Here is a 20,720-nt window from a genome sequence, read left to right on the forward strand (position 1 = left end):
GGGGAAAAAGACATATATCTTACATGTATCTAATTCTGATTTTATAATTCACATTAAGTTTTATTTTTGGAGTGTTTCATATGGAAGCTTGTTTCCACCACTGAATAAAAAATAAAAACGGTAATTGTGACTTTTTATCTCACAATTCTGACTTTTTGTTTCTCGCAATTACGAGTTTACATCTCACAATTTTTTTTCCCCTCAGAATTTCGTGATATAAATACGGAAGAGGATTAGGGCCAAGCAATAATAAAAAAATAAAACCATCGCGAGATTAAAGTTGTTAAATTTCGAGAAAAAAGTCAAGATAAAATGTTGAGAATAAAGTCATTAAATTACAAGAAAAAACTTGTTAAATTATGAGGAAAAAAGTCGCTAAATTTTGAGAACAAATTCGTAATTTAACGAGTTTGTTCTCGTATTTTAACAACTTTTTTTCTCGTAATTTAATGACTTTATTCTCAACATTTTATCTCGACTTTTTTCTCGAAATTTAACGAGTTTTTTCTCGTAATTTAACAACTTTAATCTCGAGTTTTATTTTTTTATTATCGCTTGGCCCTAATCCTCTTCCATAGCTGCATCCCTTCTGGTACCTCCCCTTTTTTTTTTCTTGTGTGTATTTCAAAGTTTTGAAGAAATTGAAGCATTCAGAAACACAGATTTGACTTTATGAGGGGAAAATGGGTATATCTTTATGTAACCCACCAAATTTGTTTTATACATATTTTTTTACTCTGAATTAACACATTTGATTTTTTGTGTGTGTGTGTGTGTGTGTGTGTGTGTGTGTGTGTGTGTGTGTGTGTGTGTGTGTGTGTGTGTGTGTGTGTGTGTGTGTGTGTGTGTGTGTGTGTGTGTGTGTGTGTGTGTGTGTGAGACATTGATCATGAAATGAAAATTCCCTCTGGTTAAAATTAACGTCTTGATATGGTCTTTGGTATCTCAAGAGTTATGCAACTAATCTAATCTAATCTGAGAGTTTGGTTTCACACTGTCAACATTAAATACGGCTGTAAACGACAGAGAGAATATCACCTTTGTTCGCTATACACACTATAAGTGTGCACTTTTTCCACACTTGGTTCATTTGTTTCCTCTGCACAATATCTACAACATTTACAGTTTGGACCCAGAGTAACACATGTAAGTAGTTTTTCCACATAGATCAGGAAAATGTTTTACATAATTATTTGATAGTGTAATGATTGTGAATGTTTCCAGAATGTACTGGAATGTTGCTGGTATTAATAAACTCAAAAAAATGCTGGGTTAAAAACAACCCAAGTTGGGTTGAAAATGGACAAACCCAGCGATTGGGTTGTTTTAACCCAGCGGTAGGGTTAAACGTTTGCCCAACCTGCTGGGTAGTTTTATTTAACTCAACTATTGTTTAAAAGTTACTGTATTGCTTAATTAAAATTAACCCAAAGTATGTTGGAAATGAACATTTATTAATGTTCAATGAATAATTATTAAACAATAAACTAAATTTATATTAATAAAATATTAAAGCTTATTAATAAACATTCACCTTTTGTCTATTATTGTTGTCTCTAATTGCATCTGGTTTTTAATTTCCCAACTATTTTGGGTTCATTTTAAGCTAGCCATATAGCAATTATTAAATAATAGTTGGTTTAAATAAAACTACCCAGCAGGTTGGGCAAACATTTAACCCAACCACTGGGTTAAAACAACCCAATCGCTGGGTTTGTCCATTTTCAACCCAACTTGGGTTGTTTTTAACCCAGCATTTTTTAGAGTGTACATGCACAAATTGATCAAAAGTCACAATAAAAACATTTGCGTTATTACAAAAATGTTCTAACTTTCTATTAATTTAAGAATCCTAAAAAAAAATGCAGTTTCCAGTTTAAACAGCTCAGCATTAATAATAATAAGAAATGTAATCATACACTCTAAAAATGCTAGGTTAAAAACAACCAACAAGTTGGGTTGAAAATGGACAAATCCAGTGATTGGGTTGTTTTAACCCAACTGTTTGGTTAAATGTTTGCCCAACCTGCTGGGTAGTTTTATTTAACCCAACTATTGTTTGAAAATGATTATATAGCTGACTTAAAATTAATCTAAAATAAAATTAAAATGTTAATTTATTAAACATATTAATAAATGTTAATTTTCAAGATATGTTGGGTTCATTTTAAGTAAGCAATGCTGTAATTTTTAAACAATAGTTGAGTTAAGTAAAACTACCCAGCAGGTTGGGCAAACATTTAACCCAACTGCTGGGTTTGTCCATTTTCAACCCAACTTGGGTTGTTTTTTAGAGTGTAGGAATAAATTCATTTAAAATATATTAAAATAGAAAACAGTTATATTAAATGGTAAAAAATATCATTTTCTATGATGTTTTTGATTAAATAAATGCAGCCTTGGTGATCATAAGAGACAAACAAAATCTTACCAGCGTCAAATGTTTGAATGGTTGTGTGTGTGACTACACTCTAAAAAAATGCTGGGTTGTTTCAACCCAAATTTGGGTCAAATATGGACAAACCCAACCGTTGGGTTAGAAAATGCATTTAAAAATTTAACCCAATGGTTGGGTTTGTCCATTTTTGACCCAAACTTGGGTTGAAACAACCCAGCATTTTTTAGAGTGTACATTTAGGAACACATATGAATTTGTTTTTAAATCATTGTGCATTATATATTTATTCATGTTTCAGTTGTTGTATACTGTGCTTAAGTAGCATTTTTCACATATCTGATCTGAGTGTGTTTATATTTTTGGTACTGAATGATATTAATTAACTACATGTACTTACTATAAGGTTAGAATAAGATTTGGTTTAGGGTTAGTTGCATGTAATTATGCATAATTTCTAGTTATTACTATAGTAACTATATGTAACATGTAACAAGAAGACTGTAAAATGAAGTGTTTTGTATATTGCCTGACAAGTATATGTTGTGTGTGTGTCTCAGTGAAGGATGGCACGTAAAACTGTGCGCTGTCATCTCAATGGCCTGGAGATCTCACTCATAGTTCTCTTTCTACTGATGACAGCTGTGTCAGTGGGGCTTATTGTGGTCTTGGCCCTCAAATTGGATTCAGAAAAACGTAATTACATGTTTTATTTCTTTTGAACAATATACTTGTTTTAATTATACTTAGAAAACAAGATTCTATGGGGTTCTATAGGGTTCTTGGCTCAATTTTAAACAATCCTTCAAGCTAAAAAGGTTCTTTATAAGGAGAAATGTTTTAAATGATTGCATAATACTTTCATGTTTTATGGGTTATTTCAATTTGTTTCTAGTGACAAAGTATGGTTACGAGCTTTAATTCATAAAATTTCATTAAAATTTAAATAAATTACAGCTAAATCCATAAAATGCTCCCATGATGGGAATTCTAGGTTCTACAGTAAACGTTAAGAGTGTAAAATAAAATTTTATGTCGTATACCAAAATGTATTTTTATTGGAAAGTGCAGAAAATATAAGCAAGTGCTAGTGGTCTTAGATTTTGAATTCCAACTGTAATCATAACCTTATTGAAACATCATATTGTGTTCGGTTTGAATTATTTTTGCACCAGAAGAAGTGACTCCAGAGGAACCGACCCCCACAGTAAATCCTCCAGAGAACTCGTATCTGATCGGTGTGGGTCGCGCAGACTGCACCGGGCCTGTGGCTGATTTGCCTATGGTTAGTTTCATTTCTTTAAATTTTTTCTGTTTAGTTGATATCTTAGAATTTGATCATTTGATTTTACTCTGAATCAAATCGATTGCCAGCTGTTCTGTTTGATTATTGGTGAGGCCTTTATGGAAGTTAATATTCATCAGTTGTTAGAGTCTGATAATGTTTATGGCTGTCCATTGATCAGATGTACCAATAAGGGACAGATAAGGCCTTTGATTGTTGTGAATGCTTATGTTTTTGTATTTTTCTTCATGGAAAAGATGGGTTATGCTAATACTGAGCAGACAGCGAGAGGGATCCACACACGTCTGTTCAGTAGAGCCTTCATTGTGGATGACGGCAGTAAAAGAGTGGTGTTCGTCACTGCAGACATCGGCATGGTCTCTCAGAGACTGAGGCTAGAGGTAGTGCACACTATACTGCCACATTCATTATTATTATGGGTTTGGTCTTCTGTATTCAAGGTAAATGCTTATATATAAAGCACTTCATAATGAAAAATTTCACATGGGTCAATTATGATGGTTTTTTTTTTTTTTTTTTTTTTTAAATTTGGCTCTATTAAAGGCACAATATGTAATTTTCGCCATTAGAGGTCACTTATTCAAAACAAAGGCGTAGCTTGATGATGAAGTGAATGAGCGTGGAATCATGGGAGTTGTCATCTTTACTTCCACAGCCAATGGAAAGGAATCCGACGGACCCGGGCAGAAATTATATTCATGGATAAGCTAATGTATTAAAGTTTTAATAACGTTATGGTGGTATGAAGCAGGGTGGGCCGAGAGCTACGGGAGCGGAATGAGTCCGCTGGAGCAATTGCTAATGAAAGACACCTGCGACACAATCTTTAGTTCAGCAAAGCTTTTAATATGCTTATGCTTCTGCTTCTGCTCTTTGTATGTAACGCAGCACCATTTTACATGGTTAAAACAATCATACTAAATACATTTGAGTGTGTTGAAAGTTATGTTATAATGCTACTCCGTGTTCGCTCGGTGGCTGTTATGAGAGACTTGTTACACTTTGCAGTAATCTAGATCAATATTAGTAAAACTGGAAATCGAAGGTAGCACGGGTATGATGTCATCGACAGGTGACGCAGTTACACGGTCCGTGTCCTGCCTGGTTAAAATTGCTTATTTCTCTGGTTTGAACATTGCTGGAAACTTTGGGATAATGTAAGTACACAAGGCAACAAAATATATATCATTGCTCTAGTGTTTTTTGGATATTGTAATCTAAAAATCTTACATATTGAGTCTTTAAGTTATTTCAAAAATGAAAAATGTCAAAATTAATTAGTAAACTGCACAAATTACAAAGAAATGGCATGTGAAATGGCATGAATGTGATGTGTATATATATATATATATATATATATATATATATATATATATATATATATATATATATATATATATACATACTGCTTTTTTCTATGTCAGTTTTTCGAGGGACACTGAGAGGGGAAAAAAACCCCAAAACATTATAGTCCTGTTTAAAAAAAGCCTTATATATATAAATGTATATATATTCTAGATAGCCATACCACCTAAAGATAGATAGATAGATAGATAGATAGATAGATAGATAGATAGATAGATAGATAGATAGATAGATAGATAGATAGATAGATAGATAGATAGATAGATAGATAGATAGATAGATAGATAGATAGATAGATAGATAGATAGATAGATAGATAGATAGATAGAGATAATTTATTAATATGTTTTACCACTTGACATTTTTGGAATCATTAAATAAAATTTTGGTACAAATTTGGGTCCTGCTTTATATTAAGTGGCCTTAACTACTATGTACTTACATCAAAAAATAGGTAGAATGTACTTATTGGAATCATATTGAATTGAAAAACACCTTTCCTGCTATTGAGGTGGGGTAAGGTTAGGGAAAGCTTTAGTGGTATGGTTAGGTTTAAGGGTTGGGGTCAGGTGTAAGGGATGGGTCAACAGTGTAATTATAAATGTAATTACAGAAATTAATTACAGATGTAATTACATGCAGGTGTTTTTCAAATATAAGTACAATGTGAAAACGTATGTATGTACACAATAAGTGCATTGTATCAAATGATTAATTTAAATGTAAGTATAGTAGTGAAGGCCACTTAATATAAAGTGGGACCCAAATTTGTATAAACAAAATTAATGTAAGGATCTTCCAAATCTAAGAATCTGATTCATGTGTTTCAAACTAGACTTTCTCTTTATGATCATCCTTTGCATCTGTTTATTTGTCATTGTCTCATACCATTTTAGGTTTTTCAAGAGCTAAAGGCGAAATACGGAGACCTGTACAGACAGGACAATGTGGTCATGAGTGGCACGCACACACATTCAGGCCTGGGTGGCTATTTCCAGTACACACTCTTTATGCTCACCAGTAAAGGCTATATTAAGCCGTCTATACAAGCCATCGTCAGTGGAATAGTCAGGGTATGCTTTTACTGGCAAACTCTCATTTGAAATACATTCCTGATATGTTAGCCTATATAATGCTTAGTACTCTTTAGGTGAAGTCATGTAAGTGCCTTTAACATGTCATTGATAATGATTTCTATCCTCTCTGTCAGAGTATTGATATAGCTCATAGGAATTTGAGACCTGGGCGAATTTTCATAAATAAAGGACAACTAGTCGACAGCAACTTGAACAGAAGCCCACATTCATACTTGAACAACCCTGAGGAGGAGAGAAACAGGTTTGTTTGTTTACTGATAAGTGCTCATATTGATCCAGCTGCAGTTTAAAGGAACTGAAATCCCAGCAGTGTCAGAAACTGACTTTTACTATTAATATTATTGTTATGATTATTTTATGGTAACACTTTAAGGCCTTATTTGTTAACATGAACTAACAATGAGCAATATATTCTTACAGTATTTAGTAACAAGTGTTAATGCTAGTTAATAAAAATGTTCTTGTTAGTTCATGGTGCATTAATTACTGTTAACTAATACAACTTATAACTGGGATAGTTCACTTAAAAAAATGTACTCACCCTCAAGTTGTTTCAAACTTGTATAAATGTCTATGTTCTACTAAACACAAAAGAAGATATTAAACACTTGTGGGGCACCACTGACCTACTGTGCTGTGGAAGTCAATGATGCCCCACTGCGTCTGTTTGGTTACAACCATCCTTTACCTTTAACTAAGGTTAATAAATGCTGTAGAGGTATTGTTCATTGTTAGTTTATTAATGCAGTTAACTAATGTTAACAAATGAAACCTTATTGTAAAGCGTTACCTATAATATAGTAATATTATTAAAATTAATATTATATAAATATAACAATATTTGAATTTTTACTGTCATTTTATGTCAAATTCTGACATTTTAATCATTTGAAAAAATCTTAATATGGAAATTAATTGTAAATACTGCACAAGACAGTTGGTCATGATAGCCTAGTGGTTAGTGTGCTGACATATGGCGCAAATGCGTTCACAGCAACCTGAGTTTAATTCCCGTCTTGAGGTCCTTTGCCGATCCCGTCCCCCTCTCTCCGCCCAATGCTTTCCTGTCTGCTTTCTACTGTCCTCTCTGAATAAAGGCACAAAACACCCATAAATATAACTTTAAAATAATAATAATAATAATGCACAAGACATAGACGGGGTTAGTTGTCACACATTCCGGTGACTTTAATAAAGTTTAGACTTGTTTTCTAAACAAGTATAAATCTGTCTTTCAAATTAAAATTCTAGTATATTTCGATTTTTTGTAATAGCTCTAGGATAAAACAAAAAGTGAACATGCTGGACATTTGTGACATGTTATAATTTTATACAATTTATTGTTGTTGTTGTTTTTACAAAAACATGCTTTTTATGGACCTTTTTCAGACTTTGATGACATTTCCAGATATTAACATCATAAATCTAGCAAAGTTTTTTATATTTTTATTAAAAAAATTTTTTTAAAAAGATGTACATTTATAATACTATACTTTGTGTTTTCTCTCTTTGGCATTAAATTTCAGAAATCTACTTAACATTGCTGCGTGAGTGTTTCTAATACAACGGCTGAGGAATTGACAGCAATTTGACATCTTTCGCTGTTCTGATCAATATAATCAATCTCTCATTTTATCCATCTTCTGGAAAGTCATGAAAATGCTATGACCAAACGATAATGCAAAAACTATATTTCTGTAGTTTCCATTCACCATACAGAAGTTAAACCCAACTACAGTGACGTCCGCTTTTGAGAACCCCGGAAAACGGTCCATTATTGTTGTAATATTATTGTCACATTAGCATTTTTGTGGTTTCATGAATTGTTTTGAATCAAAATTGTTTTACAATAAAATGTGTGACAACAAGCCATTAAAGGTACAATATGTAAGATTTTTGCAGTAAAATATCCAAAAACCACCAGGCTAGTGTTATATATTTTTTCCAGCTGATTACTAACAATATCTTTAATGTTTTCAACTAATTGTAAATCATGAGAAAATTCCCATTCTAAACAGTGACACGGGGCAGTGCAGTCGCCTGTCAATGACGTCAGTTACCGCCTTTGTTACCGCCTTTACTGACGTAGAAACCACACGACAACAGTGCCGTGGACAAATGCGGAAGTAGTGTCTAGCGTCCAGCAAACCACTAGCTTGCTTCAAGCAGTTCCTTATTTACTTCTTGCATGTTTTATGGTGGATTGTGTTACTTGGAACATAATTACTGTTTACCATCTGCCGCTGGTTCTGTCGACAAGGACAGCTCCCGTAAACTCATGACCAGAAAAGCGTAAGCGCCGACGACTGTGTCATAATAAAAGTCCCGCTGCTCGTGAGGCGTGTGTTGATCAATCGCTCCAGCTCCTCGTTCAGCTCCCACAACACTCAGTCCTGCTCTGCTTCATACTACAGTAACGTTAATAATCGCATCCACGAACATGAGTTCTTCCAGACTCCAATCCCTATTCTTTTGCACCGTCCGTTGAGATGGAGACCACATGCCCCAAGTTTCCGCTCTAAAACTTGGCGTCATCAAACTACGCCTTTGTTTTCAATAGGCTTCTAGCGACCTCTAGCGGAAAAAAATATCACAAATTGTACCTTTAACTTTTCCAAAACCACTACATATTTGCTACACAAAACAACACTCGCCTCTGAGACAGTACAGATGTCTGACAGCTGAAAGTCACTACAAGTTGATTTATGACTTTATGATTTCCAACTCAGATATGAATTCAACACAGACAAGCAGATTGTGATCATGAAATTCACAGATCTGGATGGGGATGGCATGGGGTTGCTCAGGTATGATATATCTTTTACATCAGAAAAATAAAAGTTTCATTGCAAACAAGATCCTAGGGTCTTCAAGTTAATTGACTTCTACCAAATATACAAAATGCACTGACAATTGCTGCATTGGTAATCAATGTATTGCTTTTGCATCTGCCCTCAGCTGGTTTGCTGTCCATCCCGTCAGTATGAATAATACCAATCGAATGGTGAGCTCGGACAACCTTGGCTACGCCTCCTATGCCTTCGAGCAGGAGAAAAACATTGGCTTTCTACCCGGTGAGGTAAAAGGTCAACCTTTTCATTAGTCCTTCTCCCTCTGAGCTCAAGGTTAATTGATTGTCTTTATTAGTTGTAATCTGCTCAAAGATTCCACAAGTCAATAGTTCATGAGAATGCTTGTAAACCTGGAGGAAGTTTAATGAAGATGGTTAATTAATGCTGTTATTATGACACTAAAAATCTGTTTGCCATGCAAATTAAACAGTTCTTTTGCTTATGTTGGCAGTTATCTTTATTAGGCTTTTTGAGTTGTGGACAGAGTAAAAGCGCAGCGCTAACGTCTCACGGTCTGTTTACTTCCAGGGTCCTTTTGTTGCCGGCTTTTCCTCTAGTAATCTTGGAGATTCGTCTCCCAACATCCGCGGCCCTGTCTGTGTGAACACAGGCGAGAAGTGTGACTACCTCAACAGCTCCTGTCCCGTTGGTGGGGTGAGTTATTATTATACATGCTGTACTGGGTTGTGCACCATTGACTGTCAAACTGAACTGAGGATTGCTTTCATTTTTACACACAACATGTGTGGTATTTCCAGAAACAATATTTCAGTGTCACCGATCACTATTTTTATTATAATTTATTATAATCTTTTTATATTTTTAAGTTCAACCTTGTATTTCAAAATTATTGTTGACACTTATATTCAAATATTCATTCACCAGTTCTAATTCACATGTGCCTTCCAACAGAAAAAAGCTTGCATAGCTTTTGGACCGGGTGAGGACATGTATGAAAGCACCAGGATCATAGGAGAGAATATGTATAAAAAAGCAAAGGTGTGTGTCACTTGTCATATTTCTTAATCCTGATGAGTATCAGTGTGGAATGAGTGTTTCTTCACCTGGTGAATTTGTTCTGCAGGAGCTGTACAGCAATGCAAAGCAGGAGTTGCACGGGCCGGTTTACGGCGCACATCAGTGGGTCAACATGACCGATGAGACTGTCCCGTTAAACTCCACTCATACAGTGAGTACGGGGTTCCTGTGCACAAAATACGGGTAATTAGACCAGGAACATGCACTAAGAAAGTAGTCAAGTCAATTTTATTTGTATACCACTTTTCACAATACACATTGTTTTAAAGAGGCTTGATGGACATTTTTAATCACAATTTCATTAAAGGGGTTCTTGATTATGATTTCATTTTCTTTAACTTGGTTAGTGTGTAATGTTGCTGTTTGAACATAAACAACATCTGCAAAGTTACGACGCCCTAAGTTCAATGCAAAGGGAGATATTTTCTTTAGCTTTTTAAAGACTACAACGAACGGCTGATAGGGATGACAACAAGCTTTTTCCCGGGTTGGTGATCTCAAAACCCCAAAATTTACATAAACCCTTCCCCCGACAACACGCAACAAAGGGGGTGAGGCCATGTTGAGCTGCTTTAGAGAAGAGGAAGAGTTGTTGTAGCAGAGTGTTGTTGCCATGCCGCCATTTTACACCGGACTGCTTTACAAATGAGGGTCAATTTAAAGATAGATTTGCACAAAAGATTAACATGACGGTGCATGCTAGTGGATGAGTTGAATCAACTCCACAGCAACTACATAAATTTATCCACTAACCATTCAGAAATGTCCTGTTTCATTCTAAAAGTTGTAACTTCTTCCTCCGGTTTGAACAATGTAAAGTTGAACACCGTTACTGACAATCCTCATTTTGACTGCGTGAGATTCTCCAGCTTTGTTGTTGTTGAGCAACTGAAGTGTGAGCTGTTAAAGCTCCACCCTTTTCTGGAAAGGGGGCCGGGAGCAGCAGCTCATTTGCATTTAAAGGGACACACAAAAACGGTGTGTTTTTGCTCACACCCAAATAGGGGCAAATTTGACAAGTTATAATAAATGATCTGTGTGATATTTTGAGCTGAAACTTCACAGACACATTCTGGGGACACCAGAGACTTATATTACATCTTGTAAAAGCGGCATTATAGGTGATCTTTTAAAGTAAATCCAGTCAATTTGCAATCTTGTTGACTTTATACAATTAGACAATTATATGTTTAAGCACAAGACTAGTGTGACTAGTGAGACACTTACCAACTCCTGTGAACTTGGTACTGTTACCATAAATTCCATGCAAGGATACTAGGAAGGGATGTGACATAAAGAGTTGTTTGCATTGATCAAACTTCACACAAGAATTACATAAATTAATCTACCTAAACAAGTATTGCTACCTCAAAAGGACAATTTTATACAACTTCAAAATAAAAAAAATCTCACAAACTGCATAATTCCTTTAAGTACTTTTAACATTAAATAAAAGCCTTGTAATTCTGCTTTTAACCCTCCAAAATGTCTTGCCTCATAGACTGAAATTGTAAGTGCATCACTGAAAACATAATTTTCTTTTGTTTTTCCAAACTAAAGAGTGAAAATGATCTTCTATGGTTAGCTGATTGTCACTGGTGCTGTCTGTAGACCTGTATTCAGTGTACCTGTAAAATAAAGTGCTACCTCTGGTAAAACAGTTGGTTTTTGTGATGTAAAAAATTATATGTTTGCACCTTTAATGTAAAAAATAACATATGCAATGCCACTGAAAACCAAAGTGACACATTTCAGAGAGAAAAATAACTATGTGCATAAGTGTGCACACCCCTGATCTTATACTTACATGAAGCACCCTTTGAACCAGAAGCACACTGTAGAACCAGAAAACTGTTCAAACTTCATGCTGACACAGTTTCTGTCACCAGGGACGGACGTGTAAACCTGCTCTTGGACACAGTTTTGCCGCAGGTACAACCGATGGAGGAGGCGAATTCAACTTCATACAAGGTAAGGAGATGAGTCTCATAGACAAATACAGCTATGTCACAAGCTTGGCAAGTACTTTGTCAGTTTTTATCGTTGGTTACATATTTTATAATTATGGTTGTTTTTTCTTGTGACCAGGGGATACAGATGGAGACCCCTTCTGGGATGGCATAAGAGATGCGCTTGTGGGACCACCGTCCAATGAGACCACAGATTGTCATCGGCCTAAGCCAATCCTCTTCAGCACAGGGGAGGTACGAGGACAAGTAGTGCTGATAAGTAAAATCTTTTGTTATTATTAGCATATAACAATGTGCCAAGCACTCCAGGCACTTTTTACACACATGCATGACAATGGGCAATGGAAAGAACTCATAAGACACTCTTGATTGTATTATTTGTTTTGAAATACTAACAGTAATTGGTGTTTTCATGCAGATGGATTCCCCCCTCCCATGGCATCCAGCCATTGTAGACGTTCAGATCATCACTATTGGCTCTTTAGCCATAGTTGCAGTCCCTGGAGAATTTACGTGAGTTCTGTTGATTCGCAAAAGCAGGAGCTGTGTTAATATAGGAAAAAGTGGCTTCATAAACAGCCAATATTGTTCAACTCAAGTTGTTTTCAATGTTCTAGAACCATGTCAGGGAGAAGGATACGGGAGGCAGTCAAAAAGGTGAGAACTGCACATACACACCCAGTCAAAAGTTTGGAATTAATTATGATTTTTTAAATGTTTTTTGAAAGAAGTCTCTTACACTCAACAAGGCTGCATTTGTTTGATCAAAAACAGTAATATTGTGAAATATTACAATTTAAAATAACAGTTTTCTACTCAATTTGAATGGAATTGATCTAATATTCATTTAATATCATTCTAATATGCTGATTTGCTGCCCAATTATTAATAATGGTTATTATTATCAATGCTGAAAACAGTTTTTGCTGCATAATATTTTTGTGGAAACTGTGATACATTTTTTGTAACATTATAAATGTCTTTACTATCTTTCTTTCTTGTTTTTAAATCTTACTTACCCCAAAATATTTGAGTTTAATTTCCATAGCATAATTTCCACAAAAAGTTAAGCAGTGAAAACTTAAATAAAACTACAATCTCATTAATCTCCTTTTCGTATATATTTAATATATTCTATATATTAAATATCTAATGGAATCAAACCTGCCACAACAAGTTGACACCATTTTTGAATCTGAATATGAATTAGATTCTTTTTTTTAAACTTTTTCAGTTATGCTAAATACATGTATTTAACAAATGCAGCACATGACTTTCATAGGAGTTGGAGGTGCAAGAGTCTTTCAGTAATGCAGAGGTGGTCGTAGCTGGTCTTTGCAACATCTACACCCACTACATCACTACATACGAAGAGTATCAGGTATATACGTTTCAGACTTAGTTGACCATTGACCACCATTGACCATCGTAATACAGTCTTAACACAGTGCTCCGAGGTACAAAAACATGTCAAAACGAGATGACAGACTGTCTTTTCAAATGGTTTTCTTCTGCTCTTACAGATCCAGCGATATGAAGGCGCATCCACCATTTATGGCCCTCACACTCTCTCTGCTTATATCCAGCGCTACAGAGGACTGGCCAAAGCTATTGCTCATGTAACTCTCCATCTTCCATTGCCTTGCAGTCATTTGTAACTTTGTGATGAACTGAAATGATCTGGCTAATCTCACGAAAGAACCAATCTTCCGCAGGGAACAGTAGGAGAGTTGCCCAAGGGTCCTGAACCCCCTTTCTTTGATGAAGACAAACTTTTTAATCAAGTGAAGGACCCCGTGGCAGATGTAGCACCAGTTAACACCACCTTTGGTGATGTCTTAGAGCAAGTTAACCCTGTCTATAAAGTGGTAGGTCAATTATTGTGATGTACATGCAGTAAAGGTATGGTCACATTTACTGCTGTTTGACGGAATTTTGTGGGCGAAATCCAGTCATTTTAATAGGAATCAATCCATGCGTTCATAAGTTTCGCAAGAGGGCAAAAACGTTCCCTTACGCAGAAAGTAACTTCTGTGTCAGCAGTGTATCAAACATCACTACACTATTGACAATGGACCTTGCCTGCAAATTTCACTGAAATATCACTAATGTGACTAACATCTTACTGAAATGAGTGAACTAATGAAAGCTAAGCTTGCAACATACTTAAAGGGTTAATTCACCCAAAAATGAAAGTTCTGTCATTAATTACTCATCCTCATGTCATGTCAAACCCGTAAGACTTTCGTTCATCTTCGGAACACAAATGAAGATATTTTTGATGAAATCTGAGAGCTTTCTGTCCCTCCATAAACAGCTACACAACTAACACTTTGATGCTTCAAAAAGTTCACAAAGAGAACATAAAAGTAATACATATCATTTGAGTGGTTTAGTCTAAATTTTCCAAATTTCTTTTTTTTTTTTTAAAGTGGTAGTTGCGTATACTGTCAATGGAGGGACGGAAATCTCACAGATTTGGTCAAAAAGATCTTCATTTCTGTTCTGAAGACGAACGAAAGTCTTTTGTAGGGCTGTTAAAATAATGCGTTAATTTTGATGAATTAAAAAATAACGCAGATTAATCCATTCCGTATTGACCTTTGAACCTGGAGCCGTTCTCGTGCGCTAGCTCTCTCTGTCTACAAAAGTAAGCACCGTCTTTGCACTCTCTCTACCTCACACATAATAATCTAAATCAACTGACACGATGCTAAAAGTTCCTAAGACCGAATCCATGTTTCACGAGGCGCATTCGGAGAATGTTTTTCTTGAATAACCGTTGGGTGTGAATAGTGCTCAAAAGAACGTCACCTCATCTTCTCTGACAGGCGCCCTGCACGTGCAGCTGACATAAACCACACTTTCAGTAAACAAAAAGATAATCCTATCCAGTGGTGAAGTGTTTTCTGTGTTGACAAATCTTTTGCGATGTCCTAATAACAGTCGCGATTCGCACGCAACGCGTCAACGTCCGCTAATGTCCAATTCGCGACCTAAAGACTCATTTGAACAGATTCATTTTAATGAATCATGACAACAGCTGATCTGTCCACACGGTCTATAATGAATCATTTATTCGAACAACTCTGAAATGAGAACATAAGTGTGCTTACCCCATTTAGCAAGAGTGGTTAGTAAAATTAGCCTTAATAATCCACAATATTTTCAGGTTATTTAAATGTCAATGTGTAGTAAATTAGGCCTACCTATAAAATCAGTTAGTTTAGACTGGAGTGAGGTGAAACCAGAACAAAGCAAGTTGTTGTTAGCTAGGTGCATTCAATTGTATATGGTAGAAAATTATATTATTAGTTAATATAACTTCTAAATGCTACTTTTTAATACTTTTCAGGTTTAGCCGAAAAGTACAAAGTACTTCTCTTACAAAGCTATAAAATCAATTTTTTTTTTTTTGCAAAGAGGGCAAGAAAGAATGAGAGTGAGAGTGACGCGTACTTTATTGTCAGTATCGGGCTCGCAGATCACGTGGGTAGGGCACTTTTTACTATTTGTGTGGATGACCATGACTGTCACCACCGAAGACCATTTTTGACCCAGGAAAAACAATGCATTGATTCATTTGAATTGAAATATTTAATACTTTCACAGCAAAAATTATGTATGTGATTAATTTAGATTAATTAATCACAGAGTATGTAATTAATTAGATTAAAATTTTTAATCGATTGACAGCCCTAGTCTTTTGCTTTTAGAATGACGTGAGGGTGAGTAATTAATGACAGAATTTTCATTTTTGGGTGAACTATCCCTTTAAGCTTGCTGTTATAAATTGACAACATTTATTTTAGGGAGAAGTCGCATCCGTTACATTTGTTGCTGGAAACCCAAGACACTCTGGAGATATTGTGAGTTCTTTAGTAGCAGTAACCATACAGTAATCTTTTGCAAAACATGCTCTTTTATGCATGAGATATAACTAATCTCTGGTGATTATGATATCAGAGAGATACGACATTTGTCACAGTGGAGCTGTTTCACAACAACACCAACACATGGGAAATAGTTCACACGGATGCATCATGGGAAACAAGGTATTGTTGTTTCTACATACTATAAACAGTACATGCTGAAGTTTTTTTTTTTTTTTTTAATACTCTCTGCGCTAATGTTTAGATCATATTAATTTGTATCATTCTATACTTTTACTTTGAGCTTGTGTTCATGAAGCCGTCGTAAAGCTGACATTATCTCTCAAGGTCTGTCCCCCGATAAGGCAAACGCTGAGTCAAGGTCTTATCACTTATTATATAGCCAATTCAATCCTCAGGCCGAAATCCATGTATGATCCTGTAGGAATTGTAGATTCAACAGTCTGTCCATGTAAACTGACATACCTTGCAAAAGCAAAACGCAAGTATGTCAGTAACACTGGAACTGAGAAAATGGCTTCAAAGTTTATAGATTCAATGTTGATTTATTTTATATCAGTTTCGCTGAATCTAAGCTTAGAGCCTAACCTTTGCTTAAATAGCAAAAATTACATACATACATGGTCTACTATAATATAAAAGCAAAGATTTATTTTGTGTATGTGTGTGTAACCAGGTTTCACTGGGAAAAAGGACTTGCCGGCCGGAGTCGGTCAAAAGTGGAGTGGCACATCCCGCTCACAGCACAGACAGGAACCTACCGGATTCAACACTTTGGACACTACAAACAATCCATGGATAACAGCACCATCATCAAACCATATGTGGGCACTTCTGATGACTTCAAAGTCACAAGAAGTTTTTACTACTTTTGATCAGTGTATCACTGAAGAAGAAAATTAGATGCTGTAGAAATATTAGCTGCTCAGTTAACAGTATCAATCTGTAAACTAATGTTGTTGGCTAAGGTAAACTTTCATATGCAACAAGAGTATATGTCAGATGCACAAACATTGACATTTCTGCCTTTTTATTTCTAAGGTGAAATAGTTGTTTGGTAAAGTAGCCTAAGTCTGTCTGTTCCAGTCCTAGCTTCTGATTGGCCTCAAAATTGGCTAAAATACACAATATACAGTATTCACAATACTGTAGAGCACACATAGAGGTAAACTAGTAAAGTTAGATAGGTATGTCTTCTGGATGTGTTTAATAAAATCATGTAGGCCTATAAATTTGAATATGTGCTCTATTATTTTAAACGTGCCATCGCACGTTTTTTTACAAGATGTAATATAAGTCTAAGGTGTCCCCTGGATGTGTCTGTGAAGTTTCAGCTCATAATACCCCATAGATGTTTTTTTTATTAATTTTTTTAACTGCCTATTTTGGGGCATAATTAGAAATGCGCCGATTCATGCTGCGGCCCCTTTAAATGCTCGCGCTCTCCGCCCACGGAGCTCGCGCTTGCCTTAAACAGTGCATAAACAAAGTTTACACAGCTAATATAACCCTCAAAATGGATCTTTACAAAGTGTTCGTCATGCATACTGCATGCATGCGTCGGATTATGTGAGTATTATATTTATTTGGATGTTTACATTTGATTCTGAATGAGTTCATATTTGCTCCGTGGCTAAAGCTAACATTACACACTGTTGGAGAGAGATTGATAAAGAATGAAGTTATGTTTGTGCATTATACAGACTGCAAGTGTTTAAAAATGAAAATAGCGACCGCTCTTGTCTCCATAAATATAGTAAGAAACAATGGTAACTTTAACCACATTTAACAGTACATTAGCAACATGCTAACGAAACATTTAGAAAGACAATTTACAAATATCACTAAAAATATCATGTTATCCTGGATCATGTCAGTTATTATTGCTCCATCTGCCATTTTTCGCTGTTGTCCTTGTTTGCTTACCTAGTCTGATGATTCAGCTGTGCACAGATCCAGACGTTAATACTGGCTGCCCTTGTCTAATGCCTTGATCATGGGCTGGCATATGCAAATATTGTGGGCGTACATCCCAACTGTTACGTAACAGTCGGTGTTATGTTGAGATTTGCCTGTTCTTCTGAGGTCTTTTAAACATATGAGATTTATATAAGGAGGAAACAATGGAGTTTGAGACTCACTGTATGTCTTTTCCATGTACTGAACTCTTGTTATTTAACTATGCCAATATAAATTCAATTTTTAATTCTAGGGCACCTTTAATTATGCAGTATTGTAAAGTAGCCAGGACCTTGCAAGCGGAGAACAAAATGGCTCAATAGGTTGTTTGCAGTCACGTGGAACTGATGACGTGCGAAATTAATGTGGAGGGCAAGCAGTGAAAATTAAAATGGAGGAGATGGGGAAAAGTCTGTACTGTGCTAGTTTAGAAAGGTATAAACAGAAAATCACAACATATTTTGGACGTGAACCTTAAATTATGAAGAGGAGCGATTTTTCTACTGAATTGAAAGACTTGACTGCCATCGAGGAGGTAGATATAGAGAATGTGAAGCTGCCGTCACGCCGCATTCAGTTCTAGTCTGGTTTGTTTATATCGCGCTGCCTTTCTGCTAGTGACGTTAAGGGCAGTATTTTGATTTTCTGTCATGATTGTAAAAAACTATATAAACATTGTAGGTAATTTAATGCTGAATCAAGAATTGCAACAGGAGCTCACATCATCGTTCAGGGGAAAAACTGGACGCTGTAATACAATTTTTGCCTTTTCTGTGTAAAAACACACTAAGGGAAGCAGGTTGAAGAGGAGACGGGTAGACGCCGTATAGCAAATCTAATAATGTCACTGACTGAACCCGCTGCCTATCACTCATTAAAATAATCACATAGTGGAGTGTTTTTGAAAGTGTTGTATTTTGTTTTGGTTTAATAATTAACATTGACTCTCATTCAGCCTGTGAATGAGTATAACTTGCACGCAGCCACTTCAAAACTGTTCACAAGCTTCTGTGGGTTTGATTTTGGTTGTCATTTGTTGAAATAAATACAAAAAAAAAATAATACAGTGTGTTGGTGTCTGTCCGCTGAATGCCCCTCCGATTCTCCTCCGTGGTCATATTGGAAAGTGAATATTTACAAAGAAAACATTAGAACTACAGTTACATTTCCACCCTTCCAACAAAGAAATTGATCGACTTCTGTCAGCTTGTTAAAGGGATAGTTCACCCAAAAATGAAAATTTGATGTTTATCTGCTTACCCCCAGGGCATCCAAGATGTAGATTACTTTTTTTCTTCAGTCGAACGCAAATTATGATTTTTAACTGCAACCGCTGCCATCTGTCAGTCAAATAATAGCAGTGATTGGGAACTTGAACAATAAGAGTCGAAAAAACTTCCATAGACAAATCCAAATTAAACCCTGCGGCTCGTGACGGCAGATTGATGTCCTAAGACACGAAACGATCGGTTTGTGCGAGAAACCGAACAGTATTTATATATTTTTTTTACCTCTAATACACCACTATGTCCAACTTCGTTCAGCTTCCGGCTAGTGAGGTCTGATCGCGCTCTGACAACGGAAGTGATGTCTCATTGAAGTATATGGGCGAGACATCACTTCCGTCTTCAGAACGCGTTTTTTGACCTCACTAACAGGAAGATGAACGAAGTTGGACATAGTGGTGTATTAGAGGTAAAATTATATAAATAATGTTCGGTTTCTCACACAAACCGATCGTTTCGTGTCTTAGGACATTAATGTGTCGTCACGAGCCGCAGGTTTTAATTTTGATTTGTCTAAGCAAGTTTTATTTACTGTTATAGTTGAAGTTCCCATCTACTGCTATTATTTGACTGACAGACGGCAGCGGTTGCAGTTAGAAATCATAATTTGCGTTCGACTGAAGAAAAAAAGTCACCTACATCTTGGATGCACTGGGGGTAAGCAGATAAACATCAAATTTTCATTTTTGGGTGAACTATCCCTTTAAACACATTTTTTATTTGGACATTTTCTACCACATGATGGCTGAAGCAGCAGCGTGTGACACTGTCTTCATGGTAACCACATCAACATTGTGAACGGAATTCTACAAATATAAATTGAAAACACCAAATGATCATCCAATGGGATAAAATATCTTATTTTTCCTGCAAACGATGCCATGAAGAATGTGAATATTTAACCAAGTCAGCAGGTAGGCCTATCCATATCCATTTCAGTATCAGCAGACGCAAAACGCTAAAAGGTGACAACTTTTACAGTTAAAAAACGATGTAAATTACATAAATGATAAAAGCTAATTTAGGTTTCTCAGTTTGATAGATTTGAGCAACCATAAACGAAGCAAAACATGAATTTTGAGTTTGTGATAGGATTCCTATATAGAAAAATCACTCCTTGCCCTCCAGATGCATTTCATGTGCAGCAATGACGTCATGTGCAAACAACCTATATAACAAAAAAGGTTTTGAAGAATAACCAGTATTAATATAATAAGTCTAATGGGTTTGGAATGACATGGGGTGAGTAAATGATGAAGAATTCTAATTTGTTTGTGAACTATCCCTTTAAGAAATCATTTGTTTTTGTGAGGAGTCACATCTATGCTAGTAGGTTTTTTATTATTATTATTTTAAAAAGTGTTTTAATTATGGTGCTGGTCACCCAGCTCAATATTTTGGCCACATAACCATGTTGAAATAACCTGACCTGCGGGGTTATAAAGTTAAACGTTGGAGAGGGTCCTCATGCTCAATTAGTGATGTGAAGATTAAAAATTAGGGTAGGCCTATGGGACGCAGTTAATCGTGCTTCATCAGCGGAGAAAACGAAAGAATCA

The 20,720-nt window shown here is 35.7% G+C and overlaps 1 protein-coding gene across 3 annotated transcripts; it reads left to right on the forward strand.

Annotated features, from left to right (window-relative positions):
• Nucleotides 1-1,070: 1,070 nt before the first annotated feature.
• On the forward strand, nt 1,071-18,921 carry asah2 (N-acylsphingosine amidohydrolase 2). Of its 3 annotated transcripts, none has more exons than XM_067369240.1 (21): nt 1,071-1,146; nt 2,956-3,091; nt 3,571-3,680; nt 3,938-4,081; nt 5,963-6,139; nt 6,277-6,404; nt 8,893-8,970; nt 9,122-9,242; nt 9,544-9,669; nt 9,928-10,014; nt 10,100-10,204; nt 11,943-12,024; nt 12,142-12,257; nt 12,442-12,536; nt 12,641-12,680; nt 13,306-13,404; nt 13,547-13,642; nt 13,739-13,891; nt 15,836-15,892; nt 15,990-16,078; nt 16,593-18,921. In XM_067369240.1, the coding sequence occupies exons 2-21, from the start codon at nt 2,962-2,964 to the stop codon at nt 16,789-16,791; spliced, it is 2,232 nt and encodes a 743-aa protein (XP_067225341.1). In that variant the 5' UTR covers nt 1,071-1,146; nt 2,956-2,961; the 3' UTR covers nt 16,792-18,921. The 3 variants fall into 3 exon arrangements, with proteins under 3 accessions (XP_067225341.1, XP_067225342.1, XP_067225343.1); XM_067369241.1 differs by having other exon boundaries at nt 3,574-3,680; XM_067369242.1 differs by lacking the exon at nt 13,306-13,404.
• The last annotated feature ends 1,799 nt before the right edge of the window (nt 18,922-20,720 follow it).

The sequence above is a fragment of the Chanodichthys erythropterus genome, chromosome 19, assembly GCF_024489055.1.
Source record: "Chanodichthys erythropterus isolate Z2021 chromosome 19, ASM2448905v1, whole genome shotgun sequence".
NCBI classification, from domain to species: Eukaryota; Metazoa; Chordata; class Actinopteri; order Cypriniformes; family Xenocyprididae; genus Chanodichthys; species Chanodichthys erythropterus.

Excerpts from the sequence above, each read along its gene's own strand:
- asah2 (XM_067369240.1), top strand. The coding sequence starts at position 2,962 with ATGGCACGTAAAACTGTGCGCTGTCATCTCAATGGCCTGGAGATCTCA. Across the intron at positions 12,025-12,141 it reads CGAATTCAACTTCATACAAG|GGGATACAGATGGAGACCCC; the intron begins GTAAGGAGATGA and ends TCTTGTGACCAG. Across the intron at positions 12,258-12,441 it reads TCCTCTTCAGCACAGGGGAG|ATGGATTCCCCCCTCCCATG; the intron begins GTACGAGGACAA and ends GTTTTCATGCAG.